Source organism: Rana temporaria, chromosome 4 (genome assembly GCF_905171775.1).
Source record: "Rana temporaria chromosome 4, aRanTem1.1, whole genome shotgun sequence".
Classification (NCBI taxonomy): domain Eukaryota; kingdom Metazoa; phylum Chordata; class Amphibia; order Anura; family Ranidae; genus Rana; species Rana temporaria.
The window spans coordinates 73529939-73546751 of record NC_053492.1 but is presented as its reverse complement, the minus strand read 5'-3'; the positions used below and the strand labels follow the sequence as shown (position 1 = coordinate 73546751).

The following is a 16813-nucleotide window of genomic DNA, read 5'->3' as shown; positions in this document are numbered from 1 at the left end:
TCAGTTGCAGAATTGTTGCTGTCATTATTTTTTTTTTTTTATGACGAATTTCCCCACAAATCGCTATCGCACAATTCTGCAAGTGATTATAATTTATTATCGCTGTTTTTTAGCTGATCTAAAACTATTTTTGACATAAAGGGACACTTTTGGTTGCTATGGACAATCTACAGTTTGCAGGGAGAAAGAAACGTTTTTATTATATAAAATGACATGCATGACACAGGACAGACCACTAGGGACAGGGGGGGTGTGTTTTTTTTACATACAGTACTGTAATCTATAAGATTACAGTATACTGTATGTAAGGTGTTTGTTTACTTTTTTGAATTTGGCGCCGTTCTCCGTCCCCGTGCGTCGTAACGTCGCAGGGAACGGAGATCGGCGTCACACGGAGGCACTGTGTGAATCGAGCGAGGTCCCACTCGCTCACACAGCGCGGTGGCATCGCTGGATCCAGGGACAAGGTAAGTAACTTGTGCCTGTGGATCTAGCGAGGCAAGCCCGAGTCTGACTCGGGGTTTCCGCTCGCAGCAGGAAAATCTAACCCCGAGTCAGACTCGGGAAGACCGCCAGGCAGGTTAAGATTGCCAAAATTGGATGCACGAGGGCTAAACTCCCAGGGCTAAACCCTTCTGTTGGCTGACATCACTCAGCCGGTCCAGACTCTGGAAGGATCCACCCAGATTCCTAACCTGCAGCTGACTCAGTCTCTCAGCGTGCCACTGAGAACCTCAGCCAGCCACTCCTGCCCCTTCCACATCCCAGAACTCCAGTGAGTGCTGGAGGGGCAGAACAGAGAGACAGTAACTGACAGTCACTGCTTACCAAAACCAAGAACTGAGCAATCAATGGTGGCCTGATTGGGGACAGATGCAGCTTCAGACCAATGCTGCACCTATCTAGGTGAGTATGGATGTTTACTTTTTTCAACACCCACACTTCTATTTTATCCAAAAAATAGTCTTCCAAGTGATCAAACAGCGCACATCCAACTTATTAACACAAACTTTGAACAAAATGGTCGTCGATCGTCTAAAATGTGTTGACTGTATTCTACTAATTACCAATAAAGTATGGAGCAACATTTATGTGCTCCTTTTCACTTGAGACACTCCTCACAACACCTACACGAAAGTCATTCAGTGACCCTGCTAGTGAGAGATCAATGTTCCCACAGCACTTTAATAAGTCCAGATGGAATAGCAGAACATATCAAAAATGTTATTTACTGAGAAGTTACCAAAAACGTCTGGTCTTAAGCCTCGTACACACGATCAGTCCATCCGATGAGAATGGTCTGAAGGACCGTTGTCATAGGTTAACCGATGAAGCTGACTGATGGTCCGTCGCGCCTATACACCATTGGTTAAAAAAAACGATCGTGTCAGAACGCGGTGACGTAAAACACAACGACGTGCTGAAAAAAACTAAGTTCAATGCTTCCAAGCATGCTTCAACTTGATTCTGAGCATGCATGGATTTTTAACCGATGGTTGTGCCTACTAACGATCGGTTTTGACCTATTGGTTAGGAATCCATCATAAATTTAAAGCAAGTTGGCTTTTTTTTAACCTATGGATAGATAACCGATGGGGCCCACACACGATCAGTTTTGACCGATGAATACGGTCCATCAGACCGTTATCCTCTGGTTAACCTATCGTGTGTACGAGGCCTAATGCCGCGCACACACAATCATTTTTCGGCATGAAAAAAAACAACGTTTTTAAAAACGTCATTTAAAATGATCGTGTATGGGCTTCACATCGTTTTTCATCTTCTGAAAAACGACAAAAAAAATATTCGAGCATGCTGCATTTTTTAATGTCGATTTTCAAAATGTCGTTTTTCGTGATGTAAAAAATGTGTGTGTGGGCAAAAACAACGTTTTAAACCCGCGCATGCCCAGAAGCAAGTTATGAGACGGGAGCGCTCCTTCTGGTAAAACTACCATTCATAATGGAGTAAGCACATTCATCACGCTATAACAGACAAAAAAGCGCGAATTGTCTTTTGCTAACAAGGAATCAGCTGAAAGCAGCCCAAAGGCGAATAGAACTTCCCCTTTAGAGTTCCGTCGTACGTGTTGTACGTCACCGCGCATTGTTCATAATTTTTCCAAAACAATGGTGTGTGGGCAACATCGTTTTTAATGATGAAGTTGGAAAAACTTCGTTTTTTTTCATGATGAAAAAATTACATTTTTTTTCATGCCGAAAAACGACCGTGTGTATGGGGCATTAGTGTTGGGTTATCCATCAATAGATCCTGGATATGGATTTATCATGTTTTGTATTTTTTATCCAAGATATAGAATATTTTCCTCTCACGCAAAGCAGAACTTCACTCTCTCGATTAACATTGACAATTTTAATGCTGTTAGCATTAGTAAATAGATAGGAAAGTATATCATATTCACTTGTTTTAAACTTTTTTATTCACATTTCTACAGCTATGTCCTGGTTTCCAGGCCTAGAAAAATGATATAATATACCCCAGGAGTTTTTAGGAGGGGATAATGGGAGGAGGTAGTTTCTCAACAAAATAAAGCATGGGCACATGGATGGGTGGATGCATTTATTTTAAAAATGCTAATAAACAAGGCAATAGGAGGATCTTTGAGAAACAATGGCAAATGTGGACTAACTGGAACACGGTGAAATAAATGTTCCTTTTCTCACTTTGTATTTTGACATTCAATATTTTGCCAGCTGTGGACCCTTGTCTCTGTGTACCCTGTAGATGTTGTACCCTTTCTTTTTTTCTTTTTACACTGCTTGTACTAAGTTTGTACATTTTGGCCCAGATTCACAAAGGAGATACGACAGCGTATCTCCAGATACGCCGTCGTATCTCTGAGTTGTGCCGTCGTATCTATGCGCCTGATTCTTAGAATCAGTTACGCATAGATTTCTATTAGATCCGACCGGCGTAAGTCTCTTACGCCGTCGGATCGTAACTGCATATTTACGCTGGCCGACAGGGGCGTGTACGCTGATTTACGCCTAGAAATATGTAAATCAGCTAGATACGCGAATTCACAAACGTACGCCCGGCCGACGCAGTACAGATATGCCGTTTACGTTAGGCTTTTCCCGGCGTAAAGTTACCCCTGCTATATGGTGGCGTACATGCGGCGTACCAATGTTAAGTATGGACGTCGTTCCCGTGTCGAATTTTGAATATTTTACGTTGTTTGCTTAAGTCGTCCGTGAATGGGGCTGGAAGTAATTTACGTTCACGTCAAAACCAATACGTCCTTGCGGCATATTTGGAGCAATGCACACTGGGATATGTCCACGGACGGCGCATTCGCCGTTCGTGAAAAACGTCAATCACGTCGGGTCATGGTTATTTTGCATAAAACACGCCCCCCTGTTCCACATTTGAATTAGGCGGGCTTACGCCGGCCGATTTATGCTACGCCGCCGCAACTTACGGAGCAAGTGCTTTGAGAATACTGCACTTGCCCGTCTAAGTTGCGGAGGCGTAACGTTAATCGGATACGTTACGCCTGCCTATAGATACGCCGCTGTACGAGAATCTGGCCCTTTGTCTTTAACTCTATTAAAAACAAATGGAAAAAAATAAATAAAGAATTCATTAATTTGTGTTTTCAGTTTGTGGTGTTTAGATGCAGTGCAGTTTCTCTTTAAATACTGATTATTACTGATTAATTAATACTGATTCACTGTCATTAGCACATTTGCCATCGTATGCAGGCACGTTGTATGCAGCCAGTCCCCTAAACTAGTATCTGTGCTTGCTCAGAAAAAACCCTGTCCTCTTTCATGACATCACTCATTGCTAATGTGTACCATAGACGAATGCCTAGTCAATAAATAAGTCTAGATATGAGGAGCATGTAGCACACTTGTAAGTTGTTTTAATAAAGTTGTTTCCTGTCGAAAAGGTCAACAGGGGGTTGAGGATAAACTTGATGGACTTTTATATCTTTCAAAAATCATTAACCATGTGCAGTTGGATTGCAATGCAGATGCTTTAAAAAATAAATAAAAATCCCATTCTGAAAAAGTTTAGGCTTGAATTTTTGGACATGGATATTTTGTACCCAGTTCAGCATTTTCCTACTAAAAATAAATTGAAGTTGTTCCCATTGATTTGTGAACTGCACGTGTATGTCCAGGTCTTTGAAGATGGGATATCTCTTTTCCAGATTTCAATAATTGCAGTGGCGCTACACACTGCAGAGAGCCTTTCGGAGATTAAGGCTGAACTTTTAAGAGATTAAGAGGATTTGTGGTCTTAAGCCCAACCAGCAGTTCTCTACATTTAAGTGTGTCATTAAATCCTGTTATTATTTTGTGTGGCTGTTGAATATCAGAGGTTCTATCACTATTCATAAGGCAATTATACAACCCCTCATCACGCTGGAATTAAAGTTTGACAGAGATAGGGATAATATTTCATCATAGGCGGAACAGGCAAAGTATTAGAGGCTTTTTCACAGTTTTCCCAATGGCACAATGCCTGATATACCATGTAAGCTGTTCTTGTTAGGATAGAAAGGCTTATTAAACATTTAGTATAAAGGAATACTCAGAGGAATTGAATATTTGCATGGAGACCATCACCAAATTATGTAAACCCAGACATATGTTGTTTTATTGCTTCTACGACAGTAAAATACTTACAAATCCAAAACAGGTATAGAGGCACTCATGGGTCTTGCAGCGACGATAAATCAAAGCAACAACTTTTTAGTGTCAACGTTTTCATGGAGATCAGTCCATCTTTTTCAAGACAAGCTCCATCAAAGCATTGACAATAAAACACTGTTGCTTTGATTTATCTCTGCTGCAAGATCCATGAGTTCCACTAATACCTGTTTTGGATTTGTATGATTTTTTTGTGGGTGAGCACCTGGGCATTTACCTCACGCATAGAGTGTGGTGGCTACCTTTGGGACAGTAAACTACCTACTTATCCCTACTTTAGTGATAATAGAGTTCAGCCAGGGTCCAGAAAAGAAAATTGGACTTGTAGGGTAGGAACAGTAATGGAGCATTAGGTTTCATGTAATTTTTTTTTTTTTTTTTTTACAAGCCAATAGACTTTATTAACGGTCTTTAAATGACAAGCTCAGAAGCATTCTTTGAAGTCCATCATCGTGTGTCTTGAGGGTATTTATAGTGAAACGGTTGCCCTTTTTAATACAAGTCTCAAACAATAGGACCCCCCCTCCTACACCAAAGTAATGAGACTTGCTAGCTAGGTATATAGTCCCATTGTCAGCCAATAGATGCTGAAAGAGATCATGCATAGCATCATAGTAATTAGGATTATATATGGTCTCCGATGTAAGAATAATATCATATTTCACAGATGGCGTTTGATTTTGCATTAACAGTGTGAAATTTGACCCATCGCCAGAGAAGAAGCGGCACTTGGATAGAAGCCCTGCATGGGTTTTTGGCTTTTTAAATCTTTTTCCACTTGGTTCTTCGGTAACATCTCCGTTTTCATCAGAACTGTCACAGTTGACCAATACATTAGGTATAGTGATCTCTTCTATCACTGTGCTGTTGTAGTCCTGAAAATGCACTTCTCTGGCTTTTCTCCTCAGAGCCACAATTCCCAACAAACCAGCCCCACAGTCAAGATCCAAAACACTTTTTCCTTTGAAGCTGACATCTTCGTCTTCAATATATCTGAGGAGATTAAATGTGCACTCCCAAATTTTCATACCGCCTTCATACACCCCAGAAATCAGATCAGAGTTCGCTGTAACAGTTTTACTCACTATATTTTCACCATGCAGATCTTCATTGGACAATGTCATTTCCACTACAGAAACATTTACAAACTGTAGACCTGAGCTTTGTTCAACTATTTTATTTTCCAGCACTTCATTAACATCTTGTGGAATTTTATGTTCGATAGCTGGTTTACAGCAAACAGTTTTTTCTTCAGCTTTGTTATCCTTGCTCATATTGCTGCCGTCTAATACATCACTATTACAGAAGAAAGAATTCAGTGCTATGCCCTTCTCTTTATTTTTAGTAGATAATTGTATCTGTACTTCTTTGTCTCCTGAGAGTTGCATACTATTCTCTGGTTTCTCAACTCCTCATGTGCAGAGTGCAGACTGCCGAGACTGAGATGAGGCTGACAAGGGAGCAAGAACCAGGGCACCATGGCTGCAGAGCACACAGGTTGTGAAAGGCTTCTCTTCCAACAGAGCTCTTGTAATTTCTCTTCAATAAAGCTGGTTAGGTGAAAAATTTCATTTAAATTACATTTCTGTATTGAAGAAGCAGAAGACTGTTCAGTGGAATGTACTGGACTTTCAGACCCAAAAGAAGAGAAACCAGAGAATAGTATGTAATTTTCTTAAAGCCCAACACTGGGCAATTTTTTTCCCCATCCAGTGTGGGTAAGCACAAAGTTCATACTCACCTGATCCGTCAATCCTATCGAAAATTGCACTCCCCCATGGTCTAGTGGTGGACTGTTCCTGTCTATGGAGTGTGCTATGAGTGTGCTGACATCAGGAACAGTTCATTTTCAAGACTGCTGGAGCGCAGGGGTGCTGGATCAGTCTTGTGCGGGGAGGATCTGCTTTAGATTTAATATTTTTTTGTCTTACTTAATATGTTTAGTTTTCACCAATCAGTTTTCACAATTCAGCTGGCCATTCATGTATAGTGCTCTGTCTTGCCAAGTGCCAATCAGCTAGAAGTATATAGACAGTTTGCAATTATGTTTATTGACTGTGGTTGTCTGTAAAGTCTTATAAAAGTCCATGGAAAGGAATGATTGTTCTGTATTTGGTAAAAAGTTATCTAAACCTAATGATGATGTCCAAGGCATTGATGTGAAGTTGACTCTGGAGCTAGTGAATGTTTACAGGAAATAGATGAAAGAGGCTACAGAAGCTCAGCGGCAATGCAAATAAAAAAAAGTAGATCAAAGGAGATAACAGTATTTTGTGAAAAAACAAAAACTATTTATGATACACAGTGCTCTAGTAAACTGAATGTCATTCAGTTGGGATTTAGATCTACTTTAAAAGCCAACCACAGTGTTCTATAGTTACGTCGTTTGCGTAAGTCGTCCGTAATGGGGGTGGACGTCCTTGCAACGTCATTTGGAGCAATGCACACTGGGATATTTTACGGGTGATTTACGCTACGCCGCCACAACTTTACAGGCAAGTGCTTTGTGAATAAAGCACTTGCCTGAAAAACTTGCGGCGGCGTAACGTAAATCGGATACGTTACGACGCTGCAGAGATACGCCCAGTGGACAAGAATCTGGGCCATTGACACCAATGATGGGGCTCTATTTCTTCCACGGACACTAACAATGGAGCATAATTCCTCCCACAGATATAAACAATGGGGCACTATTCTTCCCACTAATACCAATCATAAGGCACTATTCCCCCTCCTACTGACCAGATGCTCTATGTAATTTTCTTTCTCTCACTGACTTCTAAGTCTGAGACATTGTCTATTCCCACTAGGGCATATTCTACTCCCACAGACCACAGTCCAGCATCCCTTAAGTCTAAAAAACAGTAAACTGGCCCTTTGCTTGAAAATTTTAGAAATCCTTGTCCTAGATACATGTTAAATTAAAGGCAGCCTTGAATATCTGTATAGAGTGGCCTTCCATAAACTGAATTGGTGTTTCTATATTGTGCAGAACTTAAAAATTGGATGCCTATTTCCCTGAACAGTGTTCTTGGTATAATAGAGAGTAGCATGTTCATTAATATTATTGTGACAAAAATGGTAAAAAAAAGCTATGACATATACAATAGGTATGGTTCCTACATGCAGTGGGACCATGGAGAACAAACATAGCCACCCTTAAACAGGAAGTCGGATCACAGCAGCAGCAAAATCAAAAAAAATGTGTGAGAACAATAGAAGGGATTTTTTGAGCTAGGAATACATACAGATTTTTTTTTTTTTTTTTAACTACAATTTATTTGGTTTTAAAAGCTGCACTAGCTAAGCAAATTAGTCAAATAACATGTATGTACTACATGTGAATGACTGCTACGTAATGAGAAAATAAAGTTAAATAAAGTTCAGTTTGTTTTTCTTTAAAGTTTTTATTTTAATCCTTAATAAAAAAGCCAGTTCCCTGCCAGCGTGCTATAAGGAAGGGCCCTTACTTTCTGTGTGAAAGCAGTGGTCTCTCTGATTACTCATACCTATAGTTCTGCAATCAGAAAGCTAATTGGAATGCTCTAGCTCTGACTCAGCAGGGGACATGTCAGACCTCTGCAGAAAGACCACTGCTTCCACACAGAGAGTAAGCGCCCTTCTCTGCAGCGAGCTGGCAGGGAACAGGCTGTGGCTGCTTTTAAAAGAAAATGAACTTTCGTTTTGTTGCACCTGGAATAGATTTAGCTGATTTAAACTAAAAGTTTAATTGGTCTTTATAGCTGTATGAATTGCTTACTATAGTGCTTTCCTTTCTAGGAGTTGAACAGAAAAATCTTGTGAGTCAATGTTCTATGCGATCCAAACAGTTGGTCTCATTCCACTCTACATTACAGAATCCAAAGCTCTCTTTCAATGTTTCACTTTACTACTCACTCCAAATGTAATTTTGTTTTTCTTTTTGATTTACTGTACCTCAAGTTTTTCATTGTTGTGTTGCTGTAGCTTGTAACTGCCGTGAAATCATTGGCCGGGGTAATATTAGGGAGGCATTATGTAAGGGAAAGTTTGTTGCTAACTCAGAAACCTATGTTATGCCTAGCGCTATAAAGTTGATTTTCAGTACCCTATTGGGAAATTAATATAGGTTTATGAGTTCACTGCAGTTCTTGGATAAACATCATAACTTTTAATGATGGGAAACATCGGCGTAAGTGATGCAAGAAAGAAAATCTGATTGTTAGTCCGGTGTGGAGGGATTGTGTTGAAAATGGATGTTGTGTTGGCAATCTTATAAAAGAATAAAAATGTGGATGGAATATTTTCTTTTACAGGCTAAATGAATACCTCTAGCAATGGACCATATAATTGTTCTGTTCTTAATTGCAGTAACGCTTTCCCTTTTGTGACTACTTATGTTTTGATGCAGTTTATATACTACTTATTTCTTTCCGCTTACTGCTGTTCATAAGGACTCTAATGACGCCTGTTTAGGAGTTCTCTAAAACAGGGCTTCTTAACTGGGAGTATAGGAACCAAATGATGGAGGGTATGGCACTGGATCTTTGGGCCAGATTCACAAAAGAGATACGACGGCGTATCTACTGATACTCTGTCGTATCTCTGTTTCTAACTATGCGGCTGATTCATAGAATCAGTTACGCATAGCTAGCCCTAAGATCCGACAGGTGTAATGGACTTACACTGTCGGATCTTAGGATGCAATACCGCGGCCGCCGCTGGGGGGAGTTCTCGTCGTAAACCAGCGTCGGGTATGCAAATTAGCACTTACGGAGATCCACAAAGCTTTTTCCCTTCGTTAAGTCGCCGTAAGTGTTATTTTGCTGTCGCAAAGTTAGTACACCATGTAAAAGTATACCCGTCTTTCCCGCGTCGCTGTAAAAAAAATGTTTTAAATGTTTTTTTCCCGGCGCAACTCTTTTTTTCCAGACGCAATTTTTTTTTACCCATCGCGATTCACAAAACCTCGGCGCATCGTAACTTTGCGCAAAGCACGTCTGGAAATTTGCGTCGGGAGCATGCGCACTACGTCCGGCGTGGGAGCGCGCCTAATTTAAATGGGACTCGCCCCATTTGAATTGGCCCGCCTTGCGCTGGCCGGATTTAGGATACACCGCCGCAAATTTCCAGGTAAGTGCTTTGTGGATTGGGCACTAACTTGGAAAAATTGCGGCGGTGTAACTTAAATCGGAAAAGTTAAGTTGCGCCCAGGCTACGTGAATCTGGCCCTTTGAACCTAATTAAACAAAATCTGAAAAGGGATTCTCTGCATTATTGAACCTGAAATCAATGCGGAGAAATCGTCATGATGTGTCAGAATAACATTGTCAGTACTTGTGCCTCTATTCCATGAGGACAAAACCACAGCAAAAATATCACCAGGTGTAGCCAGCTTATGAATTTGTAATTTGCAATATAATACAACCTCTATGGTTTTCTTTTAGGTGTTCTGTTCCTAGCTGTCCATATGTAAAGTAAAATCAAGCTATGGACATCTTTGAAGTCATACCAGTATCATGGCACAGTGGTTTAGTGGTTAGCATATTGGCCTAGGTGCAAAAAGGGTCGCTGCGTCGAATCCCAACAATGGCACTACCTGCCTGGAGTTTGCAAGTTCTCCCTGTGTCTGCGTGGGTTTCCTCCCACACTCCAAAGACATGCTGGTAGGTTAATTGGATCCGGTCTAAATTGGCCCTAGTATGTATGAATGTAAGTTAGGGACCTTAGATTGTAAGCTCCTTCTGTGTAGGGACTGATGTAATGTACAATGTATATGTAAAGTGCTGTGTAAATTGACAGTGTTATATAAGTACCTGAAATAATAGGACTGGTATTGGTGATGATTTTATCTGGGGATGGGCATATCAGGGACTTATTGGCAATTCATTGGGGGTTTGTATTTAAAAAAAGGATAAATTGATCCTGGGGACCCTGGAACTGCTGAACACCGCTCTGATCCTAAAGTTGGCCATACATGTTTGAATTTTTTATGTTCAGCCTGCTGGTGGATAATCCTCTCTGCTAAGCTATTGTATTCTGACAGTGGGGAGAATCCATTTTAGGCTAAAATCTTAATTTATACATGTGAGGAAAAAAAAACGCTAACTGCAAGATAGATCACAATATGCTTTTCATATATGAGTCAGAGATGGGAGTACAGCAAGATCCTGTAAAGCCCCAGACACACGATCGTAATTTCAGACAGACTTTTTCCATTGGAAATTCTGACCGTGTGTATGTCCCATTGGACTTTTTTCTGAGGAATTCCGTTGGAGTTTAGATAGAGAACATGTCTCGTTCACTCAGATGGAATTCCGATGTGAGTTTGGCCAGGCAAAAGCCTGATCATGTGTACGGGTCATAAGGAATCATTGCTAAAATCACGACTTGCCTATTTTGAATTATTGTGTATTTTTTTTAAAATAAAGGACTAAATAAAATTGTGTGTCTTTATTTATTGTTTATTTTTTGCGTGAATGAGTAGGGGTACAATGTTCTTCTTACTCATTCACATGGGACGGATAGCATCTGGGTGATCCTGACCACAGACCCCGAAAAATCACAGGACCAGGGTTATGGGGGAAATTCTCTTGTACTCATCAACATGGGGGCATGGTACTTTGCCAAGGCAAAGGAACCCCCACTATGTTGAAGGCAGGTGGTCTGACTCTACACTTATCATTCCTCTTTCCTGGCCAGCCATACTGCATGCTTTGAAAAGGTTTTGGTATGGATTTTTTTTTGGGGGGGACACAATGTTTTTTTGGGGGCTGATCCTTTTATTTCATAATAGACTGGTATGAATTTTATGTTAGGTAATTTTTTGGTGTGGGGTCCCCATATATTCATACCAGACCCTTTTTAAGGATAAGGGTCTGCTGTGTATTTTTAGGGGTGACCCAATGCCAATTGCGTTGGGGTCCCCCATCAACATCTGTAGCAGACCCTCGAATGGGATGTTGGTATCATCTGGGATGAAGGAGATCCCTAGTTGTCTGTTTACAAACAGAAGTAAAGTGGTTGAAGCTATAGAGTGGGGGAAACTAATGCGCAAACCAAAATTAGGGAATAAATTAAAAAATAATAATAATAAGCAGCTGCCACAACCAATGAAACATAAAAAAAAACACAAGAAATCACATAGAAAATTGGGGGTGTTGTGGCGCTTACTAATAATAGACCATAATAAATAATCAATAAAAATAAATAACAAATAAATAAAGTGCTGTAGAATAATCAAGGTGCAAAACAGCAAATGTGCAAATAACACTAGTGCAAAAAAGAGGCTTACAATGGTGAATACCGCTGGCAGGAAAAAACGTGCAATAGTACAATATAGGAAAATAAAAAAAAAATTGGTAAATCAATCTCAATAAAATTAATGTGAATAGTTCATGAATAATGTCAAAACGTGACTACAATCACATTTCCTGTTCCTGTGAATTTTTATTATGGTCTATTATTAGTAAGCGCCACAACACCCCCAATTTATTAAAGTGGTTGAAGCTGCCATTTGCCAGCAATTTAAATATTTTTTTTCAATCTAAATGTCCGTTTTGGTGCAGTAAGTTGTTTACATCATACTGATGTTCCACTTCACAGGCAGATTCAGCGTTTCCTCTAGGCCTTTTGAAACAATGGAATTTTGCATTTTTAATGTTGACTTTATGGCATTATTAATGGCTTCTCCCCTCCAAATGGAGTATTAGTCATGTTCTATTAACCTGCCTTGAACCAAACCCAGGTACGTTTGGCTCACCACCTAGTCTCCAGTACAAAAAGCACTGTGAATCTCTCTAATGGGGACACAGACAGCAATTACAACTTCATATAGGGTGTAAACCTTCTGCACTGCATAGATACTGTATGTAGATAGATACCGTATTTATCGGCGTATAACACGCACAGGCGTATAACACACACCTTAACTTTAAGATGGACGTTTCAGGAAAAACCTTTCCACAGCCCCCTGCATGGTACACAGGGCCCCATGCATAACACAAGGACTCCCGCACTGTACACAGACCCCCACACTGTGCACAGACCCCCGCAATGTACACAGACCCCCGCACTGTACACAGACCCCCGCACTGTACACAGACCCCGCACTGTACACAGACCCCCTCACTGTACAAAGGCCTCCGCATAGTACACAGACCCCGCATTGTACACAGGCACCCGCATAGTACACAGACCTTTACACAGACCTCCGCATTGTACACTGACCTCTTTCATTATAAAGCCCCCTCCTCCTCCTCTGCACTCCCAGGAGACCCCCAGTCTAGATTGCCAGTATGCTCTGAAGTATAGAGGGCATCGCTTCCAGCCCCTTCTCATGCTCCGCTCCTCCTGTGTCACACAATGTGGATCGGAGCTTCTGAAAACCTCCATTGGCGCTGTTGACCCGGTATTGTGACTGCTCTCCTCTCTTTCATTGACGGTCACATGACCGCTCTCCTCCTCCAATCAAAAGCTACACTAAAGGAGGGGGCGGGGTGTGAGGAGAAGAGCAGCCAGAATGTGCGGTGTTGGTGGAGGGATTTGAGGGCTTAGATTTTCACAGATAGTGGCAAGGGGCGAGCGGTGTGTGGGAGGGGGCTGGCAGTGGTGTTTTATGGAGTTTGGAGTGTGCTGGCAGCGCTGTCCCAGGGCCAGAATAGGCGGGGCAGCCACCCTGATACCCTCCCAATGGGTGGCACTCGGGGCGGACCACCCAATCCCCGCTCCCTGTTGGTAAAAAAAAACAACAGATAGATATCGGAGTATAACACGCAGGCACGATTTACCCTCTGTTTTCAGGGTAAAAAAGTGTGTGTTATACACTGATAAATATGGTAGATAGATAGATAGATAGATAGATAGATAGATAGATAGATAGATAGATAGATAGATAGATAGATAGATAGATAGATAGATAGATCTTTTATATTATCTATCTATCTATCTATCTATCTATCTATCTATCTATCTATCTATCTATCTATCTATCTATCTATCCAAGATCTAAAAATCATTTTGGATAAAACACTACAGAAGTTTTATTTTCTCTGAAAATATCCAGTTGACTTCTGGAAGTGGAAATACGCTTTTCTAATTTCACCTAAAACAGATATTTCACAGTCAAGCCAGACAGTGTTAGAATTACAGATACACATTAGAAGCCACTGTTTGTTTTTTTGAGCACATTCTGGCCCGTTCATTTCCATCCTTGTTTAATTGCTTAAGGGAAAGATCAGCTGGCTATAACAACTAGGCTTCACAAGCAGTATTTACATCTCATCCATACCCCACAATGTGTGCACTCATCGTTGTCAACTCAGACTTGATGTTAAAGTAAACTTGTCAAATTGAGCCTATGATTAAAAAATTAATAACCACAGGTTGCCTTTGGTTAAAACTGCATAGCAGAAAAAATCAGCTAAAGTTATGCACAAATCTTAACTTTCCTGTAAAAGTTAGGTTTGCCCCGCCCTTCTTCCAGCCATTGGAGTTGCTTATTGCATGAAAGCACCAGTAGGAATGCTCTCAAGAGGATGGAGTGGTGTGGTCAAGATTGGTGTTAACAGGTGAAGGTTAAGATTTACGAATACTGTAAGTTCAGCTTTAATTCTGCTTTTCATTATGACTTTTAAAGTTTACTGAATGGAACTTTTGCTTTGAATTTTTTAAATATATTTTTAGAATTTCCTGGGTTTGTGCTAGATTTAGTCTGTCCAAACAAATTTAAAAAACACCAAATAATAAAGTTATATATTCATTAAGAAATTGTTAAATATATTTTGAATGCAACTAATGTAAGTAATGTAAGTAAGATTAGATTTTGGTACCTCCTGTAATCATACCAAGGAGGTACCAAAATCGAATCTTACTTACATTACTTACATTAGTTGCATGCAAAATATATTTAACAATTTCTAAATGAATATATAACTTTATTATTCTGGTTCACAATTTCATCACTGGCTTTTCATGACGCTATAAATTTGGAGTTTGGAGTCAATTTTTTATTGAACTAATCTTTTATTTTTCAAAGAACACAATACATGGGGTGTATAATGGTGGTGGTTTTAAACAGCATTCTGGTCTTTCTAAAACAAGAAAACAGCAGTAGGGTCTCCATTTCTGACTGTCTCCTTCTACTTGAAACTCCATAAGTACTGTATTTATTGGCATATAACACTCACTTTTTTACCCTGAAAATAGAGGGTAAACTGTGTTATACGCAGGGCGCTGTGGAAAGTTTTTTTCCTAAAACTTCCCTCTTAAAGTTAGGGTGCGTGTTATACGCCTGTGCAAGTAACACGCCGATAAATACAGTAGCTATAGAGAGCAGCAAGGAAAAAAATATACCAAGAGCTTGGTAGCTTTGTAGCATGTTTATGCGATTTTGTGGATGCAATTTTTGTCATTCAGTATGCTTTACATGATATCACAAGGCATAATAAAATGCTCTTTGCTGAGACTGCTTTTTGCTATACATCTCTCATTCTAAGTCCCAAACTAACTCCCCCCTTTTGTTTTGTAACCCAATTAAGCAATACTGTATATCCTACAGTATTCTACTCCGCATGGTGATTGGCCTCATTTAAAGTTCCGCTGACCAAACTCTCTCTTTTTTTAAACAGTTACCATTAAGCTGGCAAGCATGTACAAAGCAGCCTTCCTGACTTAACAATATATTGTTTTATATATTTTTTTTCCGCCCTGACCATAATTAACAAATACAGTACTGTATTAAAGCACTAAAAATAACCCTTGACTTAACTTCAAAACTGTTTTTGCACACATATAGTGGAACAATCCCAGTGAAATAAAACTTAAATTATGTATATTTTTTCCCCTTTAAAGGTCCCTTTAAAAGGTTAGTGTTAATATGCAGTCTATTATTTATTTAGGGGCAGCGGCAATCTTTTGAGAGAGAATGAAGAGCATGAAAAGGTCATAAAACTTTATGATGTGTGTAATGTTAAAATTTATGTGAAGCCTTTCAAATAATACAACAGTGACATTGGGCAGTGCCCAGCTTTCTTCTAGAACATAAGCCGCAGTCCCGTAGATGAGGTTAAATTACAATGAAGTATGTGATGGAGATGGGTTTTATTACGATGGATCTGTAACTGTAAACACAAATAATTATTCCTGCAGGTTATGGAACTTCCCTTTGCCATATAAATAATTACACTAGAACAACTTGCACAGTGCCCGCTGATGTGCAATGACAAGTACGGATAAGTTTGTTGTTCCAAAGTGCCGTAGGAATGTGGCCAGCTCGCTTACAGAATTTCAGCATTTTACATATTTAAAGTGAAGGATTTACTTTATACCATTTACATTTTATACTATATTTGTTGTTATTTAACATGAATCTGTCCCTTTGGCCAGTCACTTGAAAGCTCAACCCACCTGACCCACTTATACTCACCTTTCCCACACTCCTCCACTGAAATACCAGTGCTTGCAGGTTTGGGTATGTGACCACATGCTCAAAATTAGTCCTTGTGCCATTGCAGCCAATCTCCGTGTCTTACCACTGTCATGAAAAAAGGACATTACAAATCTTGGGCAAGCTACAACACCAACAACAACAACACAGAGCTTACACAGGGTTTAACTACCAATAGAAGACTGAGCGGCAGGTGAGCCTGGCCTAAAGGAGAAAAGTGGAGCAAAGTAATGGAGCAAAGTAATGGTGAGCAAGCCCTAAAGAGTAAAAGTGTCAGTCTCTTTAAAGTGAGGCCACTGAAGACTACGGATGAGCTTCGAGATTGAGTCGAACATTGCCTGTTCGTCGAACAGCGAACAATTTGGGGTGTTCGCGGCAAATTCGAAAAGCCGCAGAACACCCTGAAAAAGTATATGGGAAAAAATCTAAAGTGATAATTTTAAAGGCTTATATGCAAGTTATTGTCATAAAAAGTGTTTGGGGACCCGGGTCCTGCCCCAGGGGACATGTATCAATGCAAAAAAAGTTTTTAAAAAAATGGCCGTTTTAAAATCACTGCTCCCGAAAAAACTGTCGTTTTTAAAACTTTGTTTTGCATTGATACATGTTCCCCGGGGCAGGACCCAGGTCCCCAAACACTTTTTAGGACAATAACTTGCATATTAGCCTTTAAAATGAGCGCTTTAGATTTCAAACGTTCGAGTCC

General features: G+C 40.1%; 1 protein-coding gene across 1 annotated transcript; it reads right to left on the bottom strand.

The window, feature by feature from the left end:
* Positions 1 to 5083: 5083 nt before the first annotated feature.
* LOC120935297 (histidine protein methyltransferase 1 homolog) lies at positions 5084 to 6101 on the bottom strand. The gene has a single exon (XM_040347436.1). It carries the CDS (start codon positions 6068 to 6070, stop codon positions 5084 to 5086), a length of 987 nt encoding a protein of 328 aa, XP_040203370.1. The 5' UTR covers positions 6071 to 6101.
* Between the last annotated feature and the right edge of the window lie 10712 nt (positions 6102 to 16813).

Bases quoted from the DNA above. Each gene is read 5' to 3' on its own strand.
- LOC120935297 (XM_040347436.1), bottom strand. From the start codon at position 6,070: ATGCAACTCTCAGGAGACAAAGAAGTACAGATACAATTATCTACTAAA.